Raw genomic sequence first — 24766 nt, forward strand, 5'->3', positions numbered from 1 at the left:
GGGGGGGGGGGGGGGGGGGGGGGCGCGATGGGGGAAGGGGGGGGTGGCACCGAGACCGGAATGCCTCGTTGTGTTCCTCCCCCCCCCCCCAGCAGTGCCTTCCTCTTGGGGGGGGGCTCTGAGGGGATCCTCCCCCCGGAAAAGCGCAAAGCTGTGGCTGTTGTCCTGTTCGGGACACCACTGCTCACCCCCCCTCACCCCCCCCCCCCCCCCCGTCTCATCCTCGGAGCCATTTAGGGACACCCCCCCCCCCCCCCACTCCGTTTCAGAACGATTTGGGGACTCCCCGCCTTCAAACGGTTGGGACACTCCCTTAGTAATTGGGACCCCTTCCTCTAAGCAGTTGCTCCCCTTTCCCACCCCCCCCCAGCAACTCGGGGACCCCCCCTTTAGCAATGGGACCCCCTGAAACGGTTGGGACCCCCAGCAACTCTGGCACCTCTCCCCTACTAAGCGATACGGGGAACCCCCCCGAGCAATTGGGACCCTCCAGCAATTGTCTGCCCCCGCAGCCACTCAGGACCTGCAGTAATTGGCTCTCCCCACAGCGCCTCGATCCTCCCCCCCCGGCCCCACTTCGTTTCTTGGGAGCAGGGGGCCGACCCCCCCCCCCCCCCTCTCCCCCGGTTGCATGCGCCTCCAACCCCGTGCAAACGGCCCCTGATGTTCGGGCAGTCCCAATTCATGCCGCCTTTGTTGTTTTCCCTTTCTTTTCCCCTCCTGCCAGTACTACGAAATGTCCTACGGGCTGAACATCGAGATGCACAAACAGGTGAGCGCCGGTGGGGGGGCTGCTTGGGCTGCTTATAAGTGACAGAACGGGCCCTGATGGCAGCAGTGGGTCGGCAGCGGTGCGAGGTTTGGGGCGGTGGGATCCGCGTGCATTGGGAAGCAAGGCTGCGTTTTGCAAGGAGCGTTGCGGGGAAGCGACCTCGTGCAGAGGAGATGCGTGCAGCCGGGGCTCTGCGTGCACATCCCGGGGCTGCTGCTCCGAGGTTGCAGCCCTGCTCTGAGCTGCAGGGCGCACCGAGGGCGGTGCATCGCTCGGTGCCGAGGAAACCGAGCGATGTTTGGTGCTGCGTCGGTGGATTTGGGGTTCTCCTCGCCGTAGCGTTTGCCCCATAGGGAAAGCGGCGCGGGGTGCGGTGTGCCGCCTTGATAAGATTACAGCTAAAGAGCCTCGGGGCCGTGGGCACACGATGGTGAAACTTAAAGGAATAAAGTTATTATTGCAATGAGAGCCGATTACCGGCGCTGCCGCTGGCGGGCGGACGCGGTTCTGGTGATGCACTCAGGGCAGGGCTGGGCAGCAGTGCAGGCACGGCAGCAGTGCAGCTCGGCAGCGCTCTGCTCGGCAGTAGCACCGGAGCAGCGTTGGCAAAAGCTGAGCTGTGCACGGCTCTGTTCCCTGCTGCAAAAGGGCAACGGCCGTGACCGCCGCTCGGGTGGCGTTGGCTCAGGGTTGCTTTTTGTTGATTAATTAATGTATTTGGTGTTTGTTCTTTATTAAATATTGCCTTCCCTGCGGCTGATCCCAGCAGGTGCGCGCCCAGCCCCTGCCGTGCTCTGTTTCGGGTTGCTTGCTCTCTCCTGGCTGTCTTGGCTTCGCCCTGTGCGAGCGCACGGAGGTGTTGAAATAGAGCACGAAATAAGGCAGGGAAGCACGGAGCTTTTCTGCCGATGGCAGCGCTGGAAGCGGTTGTTATTTCCCGGATGTTTTGCACCGGGGGTTGCTTGCATGCGAGAGCTGATTGGGGTGGGGGGGGGGGGGGGGGGTTGCATGGCCGGGTTGGGCTGCTCCGCTGCGCTCCGTGCTGCGGCATCACTGTGCGCCCTAATGGTGCCGGGGGGGAACCCAGTGGCAAAATGGGGTTGGGGGCTCAGCACCAGAGCACCCCCGCTCTCCCCTCCCGTTGCAGGGACCCCCAGCAGCCCCCTGGCTGCGCTGCCCCCAGCCCCGGCTGACCCGCTTAGCGGTTGACTTGTGTTTATCTGCACACAATCAAGTAGACTGAAGTGCCTGAATTATTCATGCGGTGTCCTGCCCTCCAGACTTGACTGCGTGTGATTACATCTGCTCGAGACAAACATTGATGGATACTTCATCTTTAAGCAAAAGGGGATTGTCTGGCTGGGGGCTTATATAACAGATTATCTCTTCGGCGCTGAATATTAAGCGCTTCGTCCTCGCCCCGGCTGCGGTGGTGGCTTTTTTTTTTTTCTTTTTCCTTTCTGCTCCGTTTCGTGTCTTTCGAAGGGAGGAGAAAGGAGGAAAAAAAAAAAAAAAAGAGTAATAATAACGGGACTTCCATAAGCAACTCCGTATGTGGGGAATAGTCGGGAAGTGACGGCGGTGCGGCGCTGCTGGGGGGCTCTGCTTTGAGCGGCAGAGCTCCGTTTGGGTTCCTCGATGCCCCCCCCCGAGGGACCCCTCGTTCCGGAGCTCTGCGATCAGAGGGTGCAGTGCTTCCTCGAGAGAAGCGTGTGCTGGGAAGGGGACCTGCTGGCAGGGTGTTGGAGTGCTGTGTTTTGGGGCTGAGCCCTCTCGGTGCTTCGGAGCATCCCCGAGCCACGCTTCCCCTTTGCTTTCTCCTATGGAATATTCCAAGAGCCCCGTGCACCCTGCGCTGGGAGCAGCGGATGGAGCTGGTAGGGCGGGCCGCCGTGCTGGGGGGGCTCTGCCCTCCGCGCCCCCTCCCCGAATTTAATTCTCATCAGCGCCGCTCTCCACTTTGCTAATAACGATAGCAGCCACAAATAGCTTTCAACATGCCATTGACAGCCCGGTTGGAGAGAGCACTTGAAATAGTGGTAGACAGCTGAAAGTGCCCATAATTGTGTGCCGGAGTGAGAACCACGCTGCTCAAGGGCCTGATTTCCATGTGCTTACGGAGACAATCTCCCGGCTTCAACAGACGCTGCTGGTGCCGTGCGGGAGGTGGGGCTGAGCCCGGCCTTCTGCCCTGTGCGGGTTGGGGCGGTGTGTGGGGCAGGGCGTCTTCCTGGGGAGCTGGGTGCGTTTGGGGTGAGGGTGACGCCGGGCTCCCCCAGCAGCGTTGGTAGGTGGTGGTTCTTTTGCCTGGGAGCCGCGGTGGGACGTGAGGTGCTGGCCGTCCTGTTGTGCTGGGGTTTGAGATGGCGCTGGAAAACCGAAATCGTGCTTTTAAAGAGCACACCGGTGCCGCCTCCAAGGCGAAAAGGGCCGTGCGCCCAGCCTCGTGGATCTGCTGTTGTCCCACCTGATGCTGGAGTTGGTTGAGATTTGGTCTGACGCGACCCCAAATCCTTTCTCAGATGGCACTGGGGGTGGCTCGCTCCTTGGGGCGTCCCGTTTCCACTCGGACCTTTGGGCAGCTCCTCTCAGCCCCGCTCCCTGTGCCCTCCGGCGTTATTTAACCTCCCTGTGCCCTGCCCAGGTTTGGGGGGGAGGGGGGAGGGCAGAGGGGCACAGCTATTTAGCACCGTGCCTGCAGCCGGCGCCTGCCCGCTCTCTGCCCTCAGGGCATGGGGGTCGGTGTTTGATTTACAGCCGGCATCCATGTGCGCTCTGTTGTGCCAGCCGGCCGCGCTCCCCGCAGCGAGGCGCAGCCCTGGCAGGGATGGGATGGGGATTAGTCGGGATTTCGGGTCCGACTCCTCGCCCTTGCCTGGGGCTGCCTCGTGCGTCCCAGCCTGCGTAGGTCCCTGAGTTCCTTGGAGCATCCTGCTGAGTGCCCCCGCCCTGCCCCCTCCCTGGGTTCGGTCCCTGCTCTCCCCCACGGCTGCGGGTGCAGCAGGCGCTTCGTGCCGCGGTGCTGCCGAGGCAGGGATGCGGGATGCGGTGCCTGCGGTCGCCATGGCAACCCCGTGCTGGGAATGGGGAATTTTCATGGTTGGAGCTGCCCGGTGGTGAATGGGCCCCGGCGCAGGGCAGTGCTGGGGGTGAAACCCTCCCCAGCTCCAGGGCCGCCCTTTCTGCCACCGATTAAACGCTTCACAGAGATGAGTGGGGCTTCACGTGTGCAGAGTGGGTATTTGGAGGTTATTGGATCTCGTGTGAACGGGGAAATCCATGGCTGCAAGCATTGTATCTTAGGCCAGAAGCACCCGCTTGCTTCTTGGAGATCCCCTGTGGGAAGTGGCTTTGCAGGAGGTGAAGCTTTGCGCCAAATCTTGGCTGGAAACTGGGGTACAATGGGACAAGAGAGCAGAGGGAGCTCTCAGTATGGATTGCTGAAGTGGGGGTGGGTTGGTGGTACCCAGAGAGCACCCAGCACCTCCTCCCCGACCTCTGCATCGTGCTGGTTGTGAGGTTCTGCCATTTGCACCCAAATGGCTGTGGCTAAAGGTTGGGTTTGTTCTGGAGCTCACCAGCACGAAGCCCTCAGCAGCTGCTCCCTGTGGTGCTGGAGGAGCTGTGCAGCACTGAGAGCTCACTGCGTCCCGACCCGCCGGGCATCAGCAGAAGGCATAAATATTTAATGGAGGCACAGTTTATACACGATCTGATCGATGTATGGATGCCAAAGCAGCCATTAAGGTGTCCCTATGGCAGAGCAGCGGGCAGCGCAGGCACTGGTGGGGCTGTGGTGCACTGAAGGGCTTGGAGGGGTTTTGCAGCATTACCTTTTTGGATGGAGCCATTCTGTGCTGGGAGTGTCCTAAGTGCAGGGCACGCTGTGTCTGTGCATTCAGGTCCATTATGGCCCCGGCTGCAGCTAATGCACCTGGAGCAAATGGAACAGCAAAGAGATGCCTCTGCCTCGAAGCAGAGTGCCAGCAAATTCCCTTGACCCCCTCGAGGGCTAAGAAAAGCAGCAGGTGAAACCCGAGCAGCGATGCTTTCTGCAAAGCTAGTGGCCAGAAATACTGTGGCTGCTTTGAAGCCTAAACAGGCGCTGCCTGGGTGCCGGCTGCAGGGCCCTGGGGCTGTCTGTGCTGCATGGTTATCCCCCTGCTTCTGCCTGGTTCCTCAAAGCAACGTCGAGCTACTGAGTTGGCTATTTTTTTCCCCCCCTCCCAAAATGCAGAATTAGAGTTTTCCCCTCTGAAATCTAAAGGAAGAGGCACCGCAGTGGGAGAGACGTGCCTCTGCTGATGGGAAGGGTTTGCAGCCATGTGATGGTGCTCCTGCCTGCCGCTGTGGGCTGAACCCTTATAGCTGCTTAAGAATTGCTTGTGTTGGAGTAGTGGATGTTCTAACAGCAGCAGCAGGGTGGGGACAGGGGACTGCCATGGGTCTGGGGGAGCTGCCCCCCAGAGGGTTCTGCCTGTGGGTGCTCTCTGTAGGGCCTCAGCCGTGGTCTGGGTGCCCTGACCCTGCAGGAGTTGCACCCCTGGGGCTGAAGCACGCGGTGCTGCCTCACCCCAAGTCTGTGCCTGGGTTTTTAACCAGACGAAAATGTTATTCTGGGTTAATGGAGACGTTGCAGAAACCACAGTTTGACAGCACGGGGCTGTTATTATTAAGCTCCTAAATAGTGTGGTCAGGCTGACAGGTGTAAATGGTTACGGGTTAAATTTCTGGAGGGTGATGTAAGGAGGGCAAAAGCAACTCTGGCATCGGTCTGGTTTGGGGAAGGATCCTGATGAGATCAGAGCAAACCAGAGGCTCCACGTGGCTCTGGCTGCGGCTCAGTGCTGACCAGGCACTCGGTGCTTTGTGTGTGCAGGGGTTTCTCCTGCAGCAGTCCCTTGCGGAGCAGTGCTGGGGATGGAGCTTTCCAAGTGCCCAGCAAGCATCTGCACGTTGCCAGTCCATCCCGACCTTCGTTGTCCTCCTTCCCAAACTCAGGCTGGCGTGAGGCTGCTGGGGACGCTTGGTCCTGTGATAGGAAAGGACCCAAAACACCAGAAAGTGAAAGAGCAGCCCCTGCCCTGCGCACGTAGGTGTGCTTTCACTGCCTCTTTTGGGAGCTGCAGTTTCCCTTGGTGTAGATGGGTTATGAGGGGGGGGTGCACATGGTTGCTTATTGCAGGAGGCTGCTGCTTTCTGCTAACCGTTGCTTTTTCTTCTTCCCTTTTTTCAGACAGAAATTGCTAAAAGGCTGAATACCATTTTAGCACAGATTATGCCTTTTCTGTCACAAGAGGTAAGATGTCCCTGGGCTCATTTCCCATGGGCAAAACCCGCAGGGGTGATGGGGCTTGGGGTGGGGGGGGTGGGGGTCCCGGCTCGGTGCCCGCATGCTCTGACCCAACATGCCTGCCTCTGTCCCTGCAGCACCAACAGCAAGTTGCACAGGCTGTTGAACGTGCCAAGCAAGTGACAATGACGGAGTTGAATGCTATCATCGGGGTACGTGGACTTCCCAATCTGCCTCTCACCGTGTGTATACCCCTTTTATTCCTATCATTTACCATAACCAGAGGCAACCCTGCGCTCGGGCGGCGTCAGGGAGGGGCAGCACCCCGAATCCGACCGTCCCCCAATCCCTGATCTGGCACTGAGCGATGCTGTGGCTCCGCTCCCCAATTATCCCCAGCACTTGTGCAGCACCGGGAGCCCCCAGCACCAAACACCCACATCCCCAGGCTGGGACTGTGCCGGGTTCCCACTCCCCGCAGCCCCCCAGCCCGGGTTTGCCTCTGCTGTACTGTTGATGTGAAATGTGGTGCACGCGTGGCAGAGCTGTTCCATGCATTGACCTTTACCCACTTGAGCGTTACGTGGATCTCGAGGGGTTTTAAGACTAATCTGTTTGCATATCTCTGTGAGTGGTGTAACGGTGTCCTCGGCCGTGCAGCAAGCCACCCATGCTGGATCTGCTTACTGTGGATAGCAGATCCCTGATGGGCATCCCGCCTTGGGAGCTCTTTGGCATTGGGTGTCTGTTTTTAAAATCGCTGATTATTCATTTGTTTTTTGCAGCAGTGATTTGCACTTCTTTTCTCCCTCTACAAGGAGGCTTCTTCACCTGTTAGCATTTAACCTGCGCTGTTGGGTGGCTGTGGAGGGAGAACCTGGCTCCTTGCTGCTGCGGTGGGAGCGCAGCTCTGTGCACCCTGCAGAACCCGGGGGCTCTGTAGGCATCATTCCATTTTAATGGGTGCTCTGAGTGGCTGTGGGTGGGAGGCTCTGCTTTGGTTCACTGCTCGAAGCCGTAGCATGGAGTCAAGGCAGCTAGAGGCAGATATTGGAATTCAATTAAGGTAAATGAGCGGGGCTCGCGACCCCCATTTTCAAGGTAATTGCTTCCTTGGATCAGCGCTAACACGAGTGTCACCCCGTTGTTAAGCAGCCAGCCATGTAATCGTTTTGCCTGACAGAGCTGCACGAGGCAGGAATTGGGGGCAGCGAGGAAGAGAGCGTTGCAGCTGAGCTGGGCCCTGTGTGCCCAGAGCATCCCCCAGCAACGGGCGTCCCATGGTGGGACTGGGCATGGCGATGGGCATCCCATCCCACACAGTCGGGTTCTGTTGGTGTAATCGTGATCCTGGTGATGTGAATGTCCAGGCAGGGCTATGGGGAGCCCAGTGCTGGGGGTGCTGCAGGTGTACTGCCAGTCTGCCCCAGTGCCCTGCTGCAGGTGCCGAAAACCAGATTGACGCATGCAAAAAAAAAAAAAAAAAAAAAAAAAAAAAAAAAAAAAAAAAGAAAAGAAAATGCATCAAATTGTTCAAACCTTTTTTTCGCCCCTTTCGAGGTCAAGAACTGTTAATTTTATGCATCTAGGCCATTGTCTCACAGTTCCTCTGCTTCAGGCTTCTGTGAAATTGAGCCCTTGATTTGGTTATAGCTCTGGAAATGATTAGACTACTTTACTAAATTTAACGCAAGTGGTGAACTTAAGTGGTGAACCATTAAATCGGTTAACAAAGGCATGAAGCATGATGTACATAATCCAATTAAAAACACTCTACGTATGAGATGCTCCTTGCCAGCCTTTCTCATCAACCGTAACCTCTTCATATCTTACCCATATTTGCCTGGTGCACGCCGAGAGACCCCAGGAGGGAAGCGCGAACGTCTCCGCGCCGTGCATCCATCGCGGCTCCTGGTGTGGGCTGGGATCTGATCCTCAGATGCTCTGGGAGCAGAATTTGGCCGCCTGCCTGCGCTGGGTTTGCAGCACCGTTGCAGCACTGTGCTGCAGGGTGGTGTCTGAGGATTTAAAGGCGACGTTGAGCGCTGGCTGCAGGTGGGATGTCCAAGCGCGGAGCGCTGGTCTGCATCTGCCCTTTATGTTGGGGCAGTGCTGGAAGAAGCAGCTTCGACCTGGAAGCAGCAGGACTGCTATCACCCTGCATCCCTGCGACTCCTGTGGTGCTTTGTCAAGCAGAGCTGGGGCTTGCAGCCCCCCACCCCTGGCACCAGGCACCCCTGTGCAGTGTAGCTCCAGCTATGGGGCTGCAGCCTTGGGGATGGTTTTTTTTGGTGATGGAGCTCCTGCAGCTGTGCCCGGGGGGCTGTTGGGAAATCCCCGTTGATGCGGGGTTTGAAAACCACCTTTTCTGGGGGTGAAAGGAAGCTGGAGAAGGGTGGCACTTCTCAACTGAGGAGCATCGCCGAGGCCTGCTGCATCCCACCGCTCTGCTGTGCAGGATTTCCCCGTTCTGCGTCCTCCAGGAGGGATTTGAGCCGCCAGCTCCGTGCTGCTCCTGCTTCTGCAGGGGAGGAAAATGCCCTATCTGTGTTCTTTGGATCCATCACAGGACGTCGTGCCTTGGTGCTCATTTCCACACCTCTGCTGATCCCAGGCAGCTCAGCGAACCGCAGAATGGATGTGTTTGCCACTAGCTTAATTAAAAAGGGAGAACCAGTGTTTTTCTGCTTCATTGGAGGGAAAGGCTCAAAGGGCTGAGCCATCCTTGTTGTGCCCCACCTGAGTTTGGCTGTAGCAGGGCTGTGAGCCTTGATGCTGCATGGAATCTGCCTGCTGTACCATTGGGATGCTGCTGCTGCTGCTCCCTGGATTTGGTCACCCTGTCCCTGCTTGTGCCCACCTAGGAGGAAGCGTTGGATCTCAGTGCTGGAAAGCCACCAGGGCTGCTCTCCAAGGGAATGCACAAGTACCATGGCCTCAGCCTTGCTGAAATGGGTGGAAAGACCGTGAGGTTGGGATTGGAGAAAGCCCTGTTCCTCCTGCCCGGAGAAGGGGAGGATTGATCTGGGATGTTGGCACAATCTGGCAGTGCTGGGAGCACTGGGGATGGCTCTGGGCATTGGGTCCTGAGGATGCTCCCCCCTCTGCACCATGGATGGAGCAGCACCGTGCAGCAGAAGCCAAAAAAATAAAAAGCTGCGTTGGAGAGGACCAAGCAGCTTATGCTTTTTCTCTACCAGCACTGTGGATGTCTAATTGCCTTCTGGATCTGGCTTCTGCCACAGCTGAGACCTTTGCACTGCCTGGAAGGAGCTGTGTTTGCGGATCATGCATCTCCTTCTCCCCCTGAAACTGCAACTGCTTGCTCCTGTCTGACTCCGGGTCATGTCCTGGGTGGATCTCCCCAGGGCCTCCCATGAGGCTGCAGGAGGTGGGCAGGGGTGGATGGATCTCACCCTGCTCCATCCTCATCAGCACTGCTGCCTTATGGGGCTGCTCCTGGAGCCAGGAGCTGGGTGGGACCTGAGAGGTTGCCTCTGTGCAGGGGACTTTCCTTCCAGAGAGCTGCGTCCCATGCAGTGCTGCAGCAGGTCCTGGTCGTTTGCAGCGTGCACAGAGCAGCGCGCAAGGAGCTGGGTGTGAACTTTCCCCATGCACAGCGATGGCACAGCAGGTGCAGAAGTCTCCTTATGGGCCTTTCTTGGCACCCACGGGCTGATCCCCATTCTTTGCATTTCCCTGTTGCATTTTATGAGCTGTGGGCTACATTCTTGGGGCTGCGCTGGGCCCACCCAGCTCTGCAGAGCACACAGCGGTGCATCCCCCAGCAGTGCTGGAAATATCCTTGATGCAAACACTGCCTCCTCCTTATAGAACCATGCATGTGGGGTTTCTTTGGTATCTTGCTGTGGTTTGCACCAGACTGCGCTGCAGCGGGTTGCTGGGAGCCCTGGGCATCATGGTGCAGCACAGCCCTGGCAGTGGGATAAGGGCTGTCTCCTGCCTTCAGCTTGTGGAAACTAGCACCGAAGGCAGCCTGCTACCTGTGACCCACTGGCTGCAGTTCAGTTTGTCTTCTTGGCGCTTGAAACAGCAGCATGAGGGACGCTCTTCCTTTTTTCCCTTCCTCTCCCCACGCCATGCCCACCTCCAGCTGCACAGGATGGGGCTGTACCCGTGGCTCCTGGATGCCTGGTTGGGGAAAGGGTCGCCTGCAGTGTCAGCTGCTGGATGCTCTGTGCAGAGCCATTTTCTGCATGCTGGGCAGCGTTTACACTTACGCTTGTTTCCACTGAAAAGCCAAACGGTGCAAACCTGCCACAGCAATTCGGATTGCCTTGAGCGAAGGATGACCACCGCACTGACACACGTGTGCAGGGCACGCGGGGCCGTTCCCCCCCCCCCTTCCCCAATCCCTCCTGCTAACCCAGTTCTCCTTGCAGCCGGCCGAGCGGAGCGTGAGCACAGCTGGAGATGCAGCCCTGCTGTCTCTGAGGCCGTGCCCTCTCCCCGCTCACCGCTGCTCTCATTGCAGCAGCAGCAGCTCCAGGCGCAGCACCTCTCCCACGCCGCCCATGGGCCCCCGGTCCAGCTGCCGCCGCATCCCTCTGGCCTGCAGCCCCCTGGCATCCCACCCGTCACCGGCAGCAGTTCGGGGCTGCTGGCGCTCGGCGCGTTGGGCAGCCAGGCACACCTGGCCGTCAAGGATGAGAAGAACCACCACGACCTGGACCACAGAGGTGAGAGCTTGGTTTTGCCTGCTCCCAGGCTGGGGTCACCCCGAGCAGCTCTATATGGATGCCTGATAGTTGCAGTCTAGCCTGTTTTCTCTTGTGAGTGCTAAACGGGCCTTTTGTGGAAGGGGAAAATGCTGCTTGGGTTCAGTGTTTCCATGCAAAGCCATCTGTGTGTTGGCACGAGGAGATACAGGCTCTTCCCATTAAGGCCCCCTTTGCCCGGTGGTGCCCCTGCAGCACCAGGTGCGTTCGGGCTGTTCTCCCTGCAGAAGGAGGAAAAAAATACCAGTAGCAATTATCCAGTGGCATGCATGCCTCCCTCTGCACTGATCTGAATAACCCAGCAGTCCCCATGGATACCGGGTATCAACGGGCAAACATCCCACAGCGGTGGGGGTGGGCACCACTGCCACGTTGGTGACTTTGTGGGTGAAGGGCCTCAGCTCGGTGCCATCCCCTGTGATTCGGTGCATCGCCTCCATGTGCTGTGTGTCCTACCAGGGGAGGGGGGAAATGGTGGCTGAGGAGGGGAGGGGGAGTGGAGGAAATGCTGGAGAGCCTGGATGTGCTGTGGGTGCAGGCAGCGGCGGGGGGCTCTGTGTCTGCTTCCCTGCTCCAGCACCCATTCTAACTGTGATTTTTCTCTCTTCCCTTTGCTTTGGCTGTGCCCTCTGACCCCAACCGCTGCCAGCAGAGCGGGACTCGAGCGCGGTGAGTGCAGCACCTCCTCCCCATCCCAACAGCTCCGCTTCTGAGCGCCCGTTTTGTTTCAGCTCTCCTTCGAACAAGGGGTGTGAGCCCCGAGGGGTTACCTTTGGGGCTGATCCTAGGGAAAAAAGGAGAGAAACAGGCCAGATTCCCCCGCTGGCTATGCTGGGATGTCGTCCCCCCCCAGTGCCAGATGCGTGGGGTCAGACCTCCCCCACTGCTCTGCTCTGAGCTCAGGTCGCGACTGAGTGAGCGCCGTGAATGGGCGCAGCCGAGTCAGCGCGGGTAAAAAGATCCGTCGGCGATTAAGAAAGCTATTTTATTCCTGATCACTCTTCTATTATCTTGGGTCATCTAATCTGCCGGGCTGGTTGGGGCTATTATGCCACGTTAAGTAGGACTCGGAAGGTCAAGCAGTTAACTAACCAGCTAAATAACCACGGCCGAGGGCAGCCATCACCTCCAGCACTGATTGGATTCTTTAATTTATTTTTTCCCTTTGCCCCCAGCACAGCCCTCCCTCCGTTGTAGTGGGGCTGAGGTGGGGGGGGGATGCAGCCCATATCCCCCACCCGTATTGCGGGGGGGGGGGGCTTTGAGAAAGCAGGGAGGGGAAGAGAAGCCCTATTGAATGAGGAGAGGGGAATCGGGCATCGTTAACCTGCCCACGTGGGGAGGGGGGCTGTGAAGGATGGGAGCGTTCCCAATCTATAAAATGAAACGCTGGGGTATTCCCCGCGGAGGTTTTAATGCGTGCGATAATCAGCGTTAGTCATTCATATTTTCCTAGCCTTGCCTGAGCAATAAAAAAAATATTTAGTTTCTTGGCGGCGCGCCAGCAGAAGGCTGAATGGATCGATGCCTCTAAATGCTTGACATGATTCTCTGGTAGCTGCGAGGTTTTTTCAGCATGACTGCCTGAGAAGAAAGACCCCGGTGTTATCCAAAGCTGCTTATTGGGTAGCGAGGAGGAACATGAACTGCTTTAGTTCTCCCTTTCAGACGGGGAAGAAAGGCGGGCGGAGGGGCTCAGGAAGGCGGCTGCTTAGCAGGGGCTGTGGGCTCTGCGATGAGATGCGGTGATGGCCGTGGCCCTTGTGGCTGTGAGGAGCTCATTGCAGGGCCGCAGCTCTGGCACAGCTCTGAGCTGCCATGTTTTGCTCCGTCCCCATGTTGGGGCTGTTCTGGGGAAGGCAGCGTGTCGGATGTGTCCCAGCGGGTGCACAAAGCTCTGCCCGCAGTGCTGGGCTGCAGGAAAAAGGGCTATTGATGTGTATTGATGTGCTTTTCCAAACGGTTTGGAATGGCCTTTGGCTTGGCAGAGCTTGGCTTAACCGAAGCTGAGATAAAGCAGCTCCTGGCAGCTCTGCCCTTTGCTCCCCTAATAAAAACTGGGGATGGAGGTCATGGCTCTGCAAAGACTGCAGGCTCCCTGAGGCTCAGATCCTCGTGCAGAGCCCCGTTAGGCTGCAGCCTGGTGCTGGGTGCCTCTGTGTTGGTTGCATGAGTGGTGTGTCTGCATTGGTTCAAGGGGCGGGTGGTGTAACCATGTTGGGTAGGTGGCACATCTGTATTTACCAGCAGCCTCCACGGGTTGCAGCAGCTGCCAGGGAGCTGCTCTATTTCCTGCTGCTTCCTAGCAGGATTTTCTCTTTTCGACAACAAACAGCTCCTCCCCTTTCTCTGCTTTGGTAGCAAACAGGCTCAGGTGCCCATAAGCAGCCCGTCTTGAGGTGACATTCAGTGAGGACGTGTGGTTTGGGCCACGGATCTTGCTCCACTGCTGGGGTTTTGCAGTCTATTGGTGCTTTGAAGACTCAGTGCTGGGCAGAAAGCTGTTGGCTGTGCCCTTAAGTCCCATTCCCTCTTGCATGCAACTCAGATGCATTTACTGTTATTGCAGAATAACTCAGTTTCACCCTCGGAAAGTCTGAGAGCCAGCGAGAAGCACCGGAGCTCCACAGACTACAGCATCGACTCCAAAAAGAGGAAAGCAGAGGAGAAGGACAACATGAGCCGATATGTGAGCTATGGGGGGGTTCCTCACAGCTCAGGGCTGCGAGCTGCCTCTGTATGTGCCTGCATAGTGCAGCATGGGAGCGCCACGGGTGGGGGCAGGCTGGGTTTGGGCAAGATCTTGCCAAGGCTGTCGCTGTGCCCTGGGGGTGCTGTAGGGGGATTCAGCTCCTTGGGAGCAGCCCCAGGGCTTGCAGCTGTGCAGGGCTGTAACTTAATGCTGTCTTTCAGGACAGCGATGGTGACAAAAGCGATGACCTCGTCGTTGACGTCTCCAATGAGGTGAGCCAAGGGGTGGTTTTGGTTTCACCGCTCCGGGGGTCCCACGGGTGGTGCTGGGGTACGAGTGCTTTCTCCTGCCTTGCAGGACCCTGCCACCCCCCGGGTCAGCCCGGCCCACTCCCCGCCTGAGAACGGCCTGGACAAAGCTCGTGGGCTGAAGAAGGGGGATGCACCCAACAGCCCGGCCTCGGTCGCCTCCTCCAGCAGCACTCCTTCCTCCAAGACTAAAGACTTGGGCCACGTATGTGCCATGCTGTGCCCTGCCGCGAGGCTCTCCAGAAACCCCCTGGCAGCTGAACTTCATCCTTTACGTTTTATTCTTTTTGGATTTTTATTTTTTTTTTTCTGCATCCAGAACGACAAATCGTCAACGCCTGGACTCAAGTCCAACACTCCCACACCGAGGAATGATGCCCCGACCCCAGGGACAAGCAGCACCCCGGGGCTGAGGCCGATGCCCGGCAAGCCGAGTGGCATGGACCCTCTGGGTGGGTACCACAGCTTCCTGGGGGGTTCCTGGGACCTCACCCCGCTCAGGGTGCTGGGGATAGGATGAACGGGGTGGCGCACCCATCACCCTCATCCCCTGACCGCATCCCTCACCCTCCCACAGCCTCAGCCCTGCGGACACCCATCTCCATCGCGGGTTCCTACGCAGCCCCGTTTGCCATGATGGGGCACCACGAGATGAACGGCTCTCTGACCAGCCCTGGTGCCTATGCTGGCCTGCACAACATCCCCCCGCAGATGAGTGCTGCAGCCGCCGCCGCCGCTGCCTATGGCCGGTCGCCAATGGTGAGCTTTGGAGCTGTACGTAGCACTTTTAGCTCCTTTTCTCGCTCACGGTGGGCGCGGGGAGGGCTTGTGGGGAATGGGGGGAGAGGCTGCTTGGTGTTGGGGTTGAAATGGACTCCTCTCCCCATGGTTTGGGTTGGCTCGGGTTGCGGGTTGCAGAAGTTGGGGTGCACGCTCTTGGGATGCTGTGTGCCCCGTGGTGTTGATGGATATCTTATGCTCTGCCCATAACTCCCTGCATGACCACCTTCCCCTGAGTACTGATACTGATAAGTCCTTATTTATATACCTCAAGATAAAAAAAAAATAAATGGTCAAAATAGGAATTAAACTGCTTGCAATTAATACAGAGATTGGGATTTTAGTTGCATTGGGGTGCAGGCTGCCTGTCCCAGGGATGTGGGAGTGATGTGGGAGGGTGAGCAAGTCCGGTGCTGACTCTTGCAGGCCCAAAATGTGGTTTCATTTCCAAATCCATCCCCTTTCTGGTGTGTGTGTGGGAGGAGGGGGAATCGTTTTAAGCTATTAGGCAGCAATATTGAGGACAAATGGGGGGTTGTGGGGTTGCGGGGCTCGTGGATGGGATGCTGACAGTTGCCGTGCCCATCTCGTCCTCACGTCTTTCAACAGGTTGGCTTCGACCCACACCCGCCCATGCGGGCCCCTGGCCTGCCCACCAGCCTGGCATCCATCCCCGGAGGGAAGCCGTAAGCACCGCTTGGTTTTCTGTGGGGTTTCACACCGCTCGGGGTTGGCCAAGCAGCGGTGGCTTCAGTGCCAGCTGCACGCCGCGTTCGCAGCAGGGCTGTTTTAGGGGCTCACCTCTGTGTTTTTCCTCCTCTTTGACAGAGCTTACTCGTTTCACGTCAGCGCTGACGGGCAGATGCAGCCAGTCCCCTTTCCCCACGACGCCCTGGCTGGCCCCGGCATCCCCCGGCACGCACGGCAGATCAACACGCTGAGCCATGGCGAGGTGGTTTGTGCCGTCACCATCAGCAACCCTACCCGGCACGTGTACACAGGTGGCAAGGGCTGCGTGAAGATCTGGGACATCAGCCAGCCGGGCAGCAAGAGCCCCATCTCTCAGCTGGACTGCCTGGTAAGGCGCGGGGTGGGAGGACCTGCAGCGCGTGTGAGCTGCGCTGTGTCGCTGCTGGTCCCCAGGAGTGATGGAGAGCCTTTGTAGGGCTGTTGTAGCAAGCCTTCTTCTGTCTGGGTTGGAAAAGCCCTAATGTTGTCACGTCCAACGGCTGTTCCACCTCCACCAGGTCTACCACTAAACCAGGCCCTTCTGTGCAACGTCTGTGTGCTATTTAAATGCCTCCAGGAATGGGGACTCAGCTGCCTCTCTGTGCAGCCAGTTCTAAGCCTTTGTGACCATTGTCATGAAGAAATTCTCCCTAATATCCAAACTAAGCCTCCCCTGGTGCAACTTGAGGGCATGTCCTCTTGTTCTCTGGCTTGGGAGAAGAGAGAGGAGGCCAATCTGCCTCGCTGCAGCCTCCTTCGAGGTTGTTATAGGGAGCAGTAAGCTCTCCCTTGAGTCTTCTCTAGGCTGACTAACCCCGGGTTCCTCCCTGGTCCTGCTGGCCACCCTGTATTTGACACAAGCCGTCCCCATGCTTTTTCCACCGGCCCCCTTTGCACTAGCAGCATCTCCACCTCTCTCCCTGCTGCAGAACAGGGATAACTACATCCGCTCCTGCAAGCTGCTTCCCGACGGCCGCACGCTGATCGTTGGGGGGGAGGCCAGCACGCTCACCATTTGGGACCTGGCCTCCCCCACACCCCGCATCAAGGCTGAGCTCACCTCCTCGGCGCCCGCCTGCTACGCGTTGGCCATCAGCCCCGACGCCAAAGTCTGCTTCTCCTGCTGCAGCGACGGCAACATCGCCGTGTGGGACCTGCACAACCAGACCCTGGTCAGGTGAGTGGGGGGGTTCCCAGCGTGCTTGGGGTGAGGAATGCCACAGAGGGGCCACCTGAGTGTTGGTGCACGTGGTGATGCTGCAGCGGAGCAGAACCATGAGCAGACGAACACCGAGCGCAGTGTGTTCGTAGCATCCGTCCCCTGTGCTACCTGTGTGGGCTGTGCCATGCGTTTTGCCATTCTAGATGTGAATTATTATTCTGTTTTTTTATCTTTTTTTCTTCGAAGGCAATTCCAAGGCCACACAGACGGTGCCAGCTGCATAGACATCTCACACGATGGTACGAAGCTGTGGACAGGGGGACTGGACAACACCGTGCGCTCCTGGGACCTGCGGGAAGGGCGGCAGCTGCAGCAGCACGACTTCACCTCCCAGGTGGGCACAGGGCCCTCAGGAAGGTCCTGGCCTCGTGCAGCCCTTATGGAGGGGTTGTCCATCGGTGGGCCGGGTTGCAGGAGCTCAGTGTGGTGATGGAGCTCTTCTTGCTGGATGGGTGCCCTGCACGCCGCTGCCTGGCTGTGTGTGTGCATGTTCCAGGTGCCTTGGGTGCAGTGCAGGAGTGTTTGAGGCAGTAAGGCTCTCTGGTTCTGGATTTAGCCCCACTTTTGTTGCTTTTTCAACAAAGCTTGGTGCAAAATTGGGCTGCTACTAAGAAAGCAATGCTTGCATAGGGTACCACGTGGCATTGCAAAGCTGGATGTCCTTGTGGTTTCCAGCCCATAGCAGCCACAACTTGGAGCTCTGTCAGCCTTGCAGTCTTCCCTGAGGTTTCCTATTCTGGATGTGCCAGCTGTGCTGCCTTCTCTTGGCTCCCCATGTTTCAGCATCAGAAATGGCAAGGGGATGTTTAGGAGGACAGGGCCACGTCCCTTCCAGCCTGCCAGGCTGCTGCTTCTCAGACTCACTGACCTTGCTGTCAGCTCTGTGAGCACAGCTGTCCCATTAAAACCAAGCAGAGGGCTGCAGGCTCTGGGTTTGTGCTGGAGTCCATGCCCAGGTGCAGCTTTGCGTATAATTGCACCGAGGTGAAGGAAGAGCTGGCAGTGGATGCTCACCTCCTCTCCCCTGCCCAGCTGGGCTCTCCCACTGTCAAATCCTGGCGTCAGGGCTTGGGGGGCTGCGGGGCCATGCATGCTTGCAGATGCCAACCTGTTCTGTGCCCCCAGATCTTTTCGCTGGGGTACTGCCCCACAGGCGAGTGGCTGGCAGTGGGCATGGAGAGCAGCAACGTGGAAGTGCTGCACCACACCAAGCCTGACAAGTACCAGCTGCACCTGCACGAGAGCTGCGTCCTCTCCCTCAAGTTCGCCTACTGCGGTGAGTGGTGGCAGTGCCACGGCGTTACTGCTGTGCAGCAGTGCTGCTCTGCCTGCCTGTGGGAACCACGTGGGGTGAGGGGTGTGCGAAGGGCCGGGCACCTCCAGAAAACCTCCTGCTTTTCCAACGGCTCCAATTCCCTACAATGCCCAAACTGTGTGCGATGTGAGCTTGGGGCAGGGAGCTGTCTGGCCACGTGGCTCTGCTGGCTGCGTTGGGTGCTGATGCCGTTTCCACGTCTGCAGGCAAATGGTTTGTGAGCACGGGGAAGGACAACCTGCTCAACGCATGGAGGACGCCCTATGGGGCAAGCATCTTCCAGGTAGGGGCTGCTTTGCTGGGGGTGTGGGGGCCGCCTGGTTCTTACAGCACCATCAAGAAACCACACTGATCCATTGCCTTTTTATTTCTTTTCATTTTTCCTCCCCGTTTCCATCTCTTCTCCCCATTCCTCCGCCTTCAGTCCAAGGAATCCTCGTCGGTCTTAAGCTGCGACATTTCAGCAGATGACAAATACATCGTCACGGGCTCTGGGGACAAGAAGGCCACAGTCTACGAGGTCATCTACTAAGGGGACGCAGTGGCGGTGCCGCAGGCTCGGCGCTGGAGCAGCGCTCGGGGCAGCACTGGGATGGGATCGCTGGCTGGAGCTGCACCTCTGTGCCCGCCCGGCACCCACACGGATTTATTTGGAGGTCTGCAAACATGGCACACACGTCGAAGCCCTGAACGAATTTTTGGTTTGGTTTGAGGGTTTTGGGCTATTTTTTTTTGTTGTTGTTGTTCCATTTTTTTGATCTTTTTTTTTTTTTTTTTCGGTTTCCTGGTTCTTTCCATCTGCGCTTTGGTGGCACTATAAAGGACTTCTTTTTTAACGTGACATTTTTTTTTTTTTTTTTCTTTTGGTGCATCCCGCATTAAGACTTGTGAAAATTGTAAATACCGGACTAGTACATAGCATGGGAAGGGTGGGGGACCCTCCCGGTACACTAGGTGTGTATTTTCGTCTGCTGTAATTGTATTCCACTGATGGTTTTGGTGGTGGCAATTTTTATTATTATTATTATTTTTTTTTTTTCTCCCCGTCCCCCCCCCCTCCCCATCCCTTCCTCCTCCTCCCCATTGCATCCATTTGGGATGCGACCCGGACGTGCAGCGCGTAACCGGACTGAGCAAAGTGTCCTCTGGTGAAGTCGTTCCTCCTGTGGTCCCCGTGCGTTGTTGGGTGTTGTGTGTGCAGACGCTGTCGGGGCTGTGCTCAGCTCAGCCGGATCCCCGGCTGCTGCCGGACGTCGGCGACACAATCACGTTTTTATATGGATTTATTTTCTTTTTTTCCTTTTTTTTTTTTTTTTTGTGCTCGTATGTTTGAAGAAAAAGGGGAAGCCCACGATCCGGGAATCATCCGCTCGAGCCCTTCTTGGTCTTCGGACATAAAGCAACGAGGAGTGATTTCAAAGAAAGCATAGTTAAAATTCAGCTCAGGGAGCCACGAAAGATAATAGCAACTTAATGTGTTTTGTATTCAAATGAAAGTAAAGAATTAGAATTGATAACCTTTAAAATACAGTTTTTTTAAAGCAAAGTTGACTAACAAGTAGGGTTTGTGTGTGGTGGGGGGAAGGGGCTTGGGCAGGGTCCTGTGGCTGTATGGGCTCGTGTCTGCTGGTCTGGAGGTCCCCGAGAAGCAACACCCATCCCCGCACAGGCCTGCGTTGCAGCATTTTGTACTAAAGGGTTTAAAAAAAAAAAGAACAAGAAAACGGGAAATAAAAGTATTTGTGTAGCAGAAGCGCTCACCCTGTATTGTAGCGTACGGAAGAGGATTTTGATACTACGTTTTTTATGGATTATTTTTTAATTGTTTTCTTTTTTTCCCCCCTCCCCCCTGTTGTAACCCAGTGGAGGACTGAGGAGGGTGATGGCGATGTGGGCACCGCTGTGGCTGCTGGGGAGATGTGCTGGGGCAGAGAGAGGAGCTGTGGTGGGAAATGGCCTTTCCCCTTCAACCTGGTGCTTCTGAGCTTTTTTGCCTTTTTCTGTGCAAAACCCAAGGGAAGAAACCCAGGCTGATGGGTGGCTGCCCTGCGTGGCTGCTTGGTGTGAGCCCGGATTGAGGAGCTGGGATCGATCTGTGCGCTCATCAGCCAATGAGGAAAGGGGCAAAATGCTTTTTGAAACTGCATCAGAGGAATGGTTTGAAGAGGGGTCGGGCTGAGCTAAAGGACTGCACAGCCCTATCCTGCAGCTCTGCGTGCTGTGCTGGGCTGCACTCGCAGCCTTATGGAGCATCCTCTGCTCTGTGTGGCACTGGAAGGACTCGGAGCACCCCTGGGCTGTGCCTCCAGGCCAGGCTTTGCCTGCATTTGTGCTTTGTTTTCCTCTAACCCCCCTGAGGAACTGTGTGTAGCAGAGCTGGCGGCGGGGTGCTGAGTCGGACCTCTCCACTTGACACCAAAGTATGTAGCAGAACCTGTACAGCTGTTAATAACTACAACTGGCTTTTGTACAAAAGGAGAGAGAGAGAGAAAAAAAAAAAAAAAAAGAATAAAAAGTCAATGTAACGAAGCTCAAATGGAGGCACAGTGTCTATAAACCATCTTTCTTGTTAGTAAAAGCAACGAGCGTAGCAAGAAGCCATCCTGCATGGGGGGCGTGGGCTGTGGGGCCCTTCTGAGCAGACCCATCCCCAGGACACAGCCTCTGGGTGCTGCAGGATGATCCCACCGCCCCGTGGATTTCTGCTGGAGAACGAACCGTGCAATGGAATGCAGACCCCAGCAGTCAACTCATCCGTGTCCCCATGCTGGATGCTTTGGTCGCTGCCGTTCCCTGAGGACGCAGCGTGGCATTGCCTGCTTTGCTGGGAGCTGAGCGAAGCCGCGACCCCATCTTGGCTGTTTCCTTCTCGCAGCGAGCCTGGAGCCATCGCCATGAAATCACCACCATGGGGTTTGTCTTCTGCTGTTGGGTGACACATCGGCGTGGTGCCACTGCCGGGTGATGCTTGGCGACGGTGCCACCGCTGCACTCTGAACCCACCCAGCGCCGACATCGCACGTTCCTCTGCCTCCCAACACGGTGCCCGACAGCCCCAGCACATCCTGTGAACCAGGACATATGCAGCGTCCTGCGGGGCTCTCCCCGTGATGGATTGAACATGACAGAGTCTGCTGCGAGGGAGAAATAAAAAGCCGGAGCTGCACTCTAACTGCTCGGCTTCTCGATAATGTACGGCAGTAAATGGTTATGAGTGCATTTAAATCTGATTTGAAGCTGGGCGGAATGAGGGGCTGGCACGGGGGACCATTAAAAGATGAAAATTGCAAGAAATCTTTTGTTGTAAGATTTGGGAGTGCACAGAGCTGGAGGCTTTTGCCCGGCCCGGCGGCACCCAGCGCCGCTCGCAGCAATCCCAGCCCACTGCTGCCCTTTGCAATTAATTGGGTTTGACTACAACCTTCCCAAAGTGCTGATGGAGGAGGTGCTGGAGCTATGCGCTGCCTCTGCAATTTCCATTTGCGTTATCAGCAAGGCACTGGATGTGCATGTGTTGTAATTAAAGCATCTCCAGCCTCGCACGCTAATTTTTTTTTTAGTATTATAAATTCATAAGGACTCTTCATATATATCTATATATTTTGGTGCTTGACTGCTGATGCTGCTCTGACTTCTGCCTACAGGCAGATCCACGTGCCAGGCCGCTGCAGTGGGCACTGTGGGATGCTCGAGGCCCCAGCACGCAGCACCTTTTGGGTTGCCTCTGCTTTTGTCCTTTTGTGAGCAGTGCTCTCGTGCACAAGGAGTGGCTCCGTGCAGAGCATCACACTGAGCTGGTCTCCTGCCCCGTGTCCCGTGGGTCCCTCCAGCCACTGTGCATTTGCTGGGATCGGCTTCTCCCGCAGGCTCTGTGTCTGGGTGCTCCTCCTCCTCCCCAGCCTGGCTTTCTGGGGCAGCCGTCAGGCGAAATTACCCTTTGAGTAACCAATAATTAGCAAATTGCAGTGTTTAGGGCCTGGCGCTGGGGCAGAGGTTGTTAGCTTGCCTTCAAAAATACAATGAAGGAAATAAGCGGGGTGACTCTCAGCTGCCGCCCAGCCGCACCCCTGGCTGGCACCCGCTGCGTCACAGCCCTGTGCAGATGGAGTGCCCATGTGTGCCCTGTCCTGGGGGGGCTGGAGATGGCTGGGAATGGCCACCCCGTGGGAACGTGGCTCTTGCTATGCTGTGTGTTGACCCTGAAGGGCAGCAGTGGGTGTTGCTGCAGGTGTAGCAAAGCTGTTCTGTGGCAAGCTGTGCCACGCCGTGCCATGCTGTCCCATCCCACGCTGTTCCATCCCATTCCAAGCTGTGCCACCCTGTGCTATCCCATGCCAGGATGAGTTGTGTTGTTGTGCCATGCCGCGTTGTGCCTTCCTGTGCAATGTGATGCTGTGCTGTGCCACCCCATGCTGTGACAAACTGTGCCACGCCGTGCATGTTTTCCTCCACTGTGCTGTGCCATACCATGCCATTTTATCCCATCCTATTCAATGCCGTGCAGTGCCATCCCATGCTATGATGAACCGTGCTGTGCCACACCACGCCATCCTCTTTCATCCTATCTCATTCCATGCCATCCCATGCTGTTCCATTCCATTCCATGCGGTGCCATATTACAAACTGTGCCGTATCATAGCCTGCTATCCCATGCCATGAGGAGTTGTGTCATGCTGTGCCATATTGTGCCTTCCAGGGCTGTTCCATGCCGTGCTGTGCAGTGCTGTGCCACCCCATGCTGTGATGAGCCATGCCATGCCACGCTCTTTTCCTGTGCTGTGCTGTGCTGTGCTGTGCCATGCTGGGCCCTTCTCACGCCATGCCGTGCTACGCTGTCTCATGCAGCAATGAACCACACTGTGCCATATTGTGCCTTCCAGGGCTGTTCCATGCCATGCTGTGCCATGTCAAGCTGTGCTCTGTGCTACCATGCCACACAGTGCCGTGCCATGCCCTCCCCCCCCCAGGTGCAAACAGCCCACTGCAGGCTGTGCTCCCTACGATGGTGCCCGTGCCATCTGCACCGTGCTGCCCTCTTGATGGGGTGCCCCTTTCTCTCTCCGTGGGGACAGGCTGGGGTGCCCGTGGTGAGCACACATTGCAGCCAGCAGGACCCCAACGTGCCCCCACACACCGCATTGCTGTGGCACTCACGCCATCCCCCACTGCCGACTCTGGGAACAGATGGCAGGAGGAGGCTCTGGGACACCATCAGCTGTTGTTATCGCTAGCTGATGACACGGAGTGTAAATTCTGTTGGCACTACTCCCTTCGTCTGTTCTGCCTCTACATCCCACCAGTTTTAATTACTGTAATTGAGTTATAATGAATGATTGTGCATTACCATTGTCTGTAATGTGGCAGGGAGTATTCTGTTCGTTACACACTCCATCTAACAACATGCCCCTCCTCGTTGCTTTGTTTATCTGGTTGAAGGGTGTCATCACTTCAAATGGCACAGATAAAGCAGCGCTCAGAGTGGCTGCGTTGTGATGTTTATCGGTTTTCTGTTCTCAGGCGCCGGCGCTTCGCTGAATCCCGGTGGAAAACGGCAGAAAGAGATAAAAACTCATTTGGCTTTAATCCCTCGTGGAAAGAAAAACAATGAAAAAAGGCAACGACAACAACAACACAAACCGCCACCACAACACAAAGCCCTGCAGAGCTTCGGCCCAATGGGAAGCCAACTGGTTGGCACTAATTGGCACTGGCCGGCACTGGTTGGCACTGGTTGGCATTGAGTGGCACTGGTTGGCAATAGTTGGCACTGGTTGGCATTGAGTGGCACTGGTTGGCACTAGCTGACACTAGTTGCGACTGGTTGGCAATGGTTGGCACTGGTTGGCATTGAGTGGCACTGGTTGGCAATGGTTGGCATTGAGTGGCACTGGTTGGCGCTGGTTGGCATTGAGTGGCACTGGTTGGCATTGAGCAGCACTGGTTGGCACTAGCTGACACTAATTGTGACTGGTTGGCATTGAGTGGCACTGGTTGGCAATAGTTGGCACTGGTTGGCATTGAGTGGCACTGGTTGGCACTAGCTGACACTAATTGCGACTGGTTGGCAATGGTTGGCACTGGTTGGCAGTGGTGGGGAAGGCAGTGTGGGGGTTGGAGCCACACTCAGCAGGCACGGAGCAGTGAGCACAGCAACTGCACAGCGCTCCGGTGGGGACCTTTTCATTTCCGAGGTAGAGGCCAAGAGCACATTAATTTTTCAGTGCATTCTGAGAGCGCCCATCGTGTTCTTGGCTCTAAGAGGATAATAACTCGCTCGCGAGCACCTCGTATTTCTTGTAGGCTGCTGCTGGCTCCGGAGAAAAGTGTTGTGTGAGCACTTTTGTAAAAGACTTGGCCCCATCAGCACGCAGTCAGTAAATGGCTGAGCTAAATAACACATTGTTAGCAATAGGAGCATTTCATAGTTTTAAACCTTTTCTTTCTTCTTCTTTTTTTTTTTTTTTTTTTTCCTTTCCAAGGTAAATTCCAGCGGGATCAACACTACACAGGAATTGCCCTGGAGGAAGCTGGCTGTTCACCAATTCATCTTGTAAAAGAGATTCATTATTACTGTTGAGCTGAGATGAAACAATCCTCTGGAATTAACCAGCCTCATTTTTGACCGGCCGATGTTTTGCCACAATGAACGTTTTTATTGTCACACATAAAAGCCAAGCCCCTAACAGCCGGGGGGAGGAGATGGGTGGGTGATAAAGCTGGGGTGTGCTGGGCTGCACGTGCACACACACACACATACATATGCACACACATGCACACACACCTGAGGATGCTGTGGCCTTTACCAAATTCTGCACTGAATGCCCTGCAGCAGCCACACAGTGCCATCACCCCATTGGCTTAGAATCATGGGAGCACGAAGGTTGTCCAAAGACCTCCAAGACCACCAAGTCGTGTC

At 56.5% G+C, this 24766-nt stretch overlaps 1 protein-coding gene across 4 annotated transcripts; it reads left to right on the forward strand.

The window, feature by feature from the left end:
• Positions 1-733: 733 nt before the first annotated feature.
• On the forward strand, positions 734-18382 carry TLE3 (TLE family member 3, transcriptional corepressor; the record flags this gene model as incomplete). Of its 4 annotated transcripts, none has more annotated exons than XM_079541043.1 (17): positions 734-772; positions 6009-6071; positions 6203-6277; positions 10561-10765; positions 11457-11473; positions 13374-13493; positions 13718-13768; positions 13854-14009; positions 14124-14256; positions 14382-14578; positions 15194-15270; positions 15413-15662; positions 16243-16490; positions 16722-16869; positions 17661-17811; positions 18057-18133; positions 18275-18382. In XM_079541043.1, 17 exons carry the CDS (start codon positions 737-739, stop codon positions 18380-18382), a joined length of 2112 nt encoding a protein of 703 aa, XP_079397169.1. The 4 variants fall into 4 exon arrangements, with proteins under 4 accessions (XP_079397169.1, XP_079397170.1, XP_079397171.1 ...); XM_079541044.1 differs by having other exon boundaries at positions 14382-14563; XM_079541045.1 differs by having other exon boundaries at positions 14124-14238.
• Positions 18383-24766: the final 6384 nt, after the last annotated feature.

The sequence above is a fragment of the Tetrao urogallus genome, assembly GCF_951394365.1.
Source record: "Tetrao urogallus genome assembly, chromosome: 11".
NCBI lineage: Eukaryota > Metazoa > Chordata > Aves > Galliformes > Phasianidae > Tetrao > Tetrao urogallus.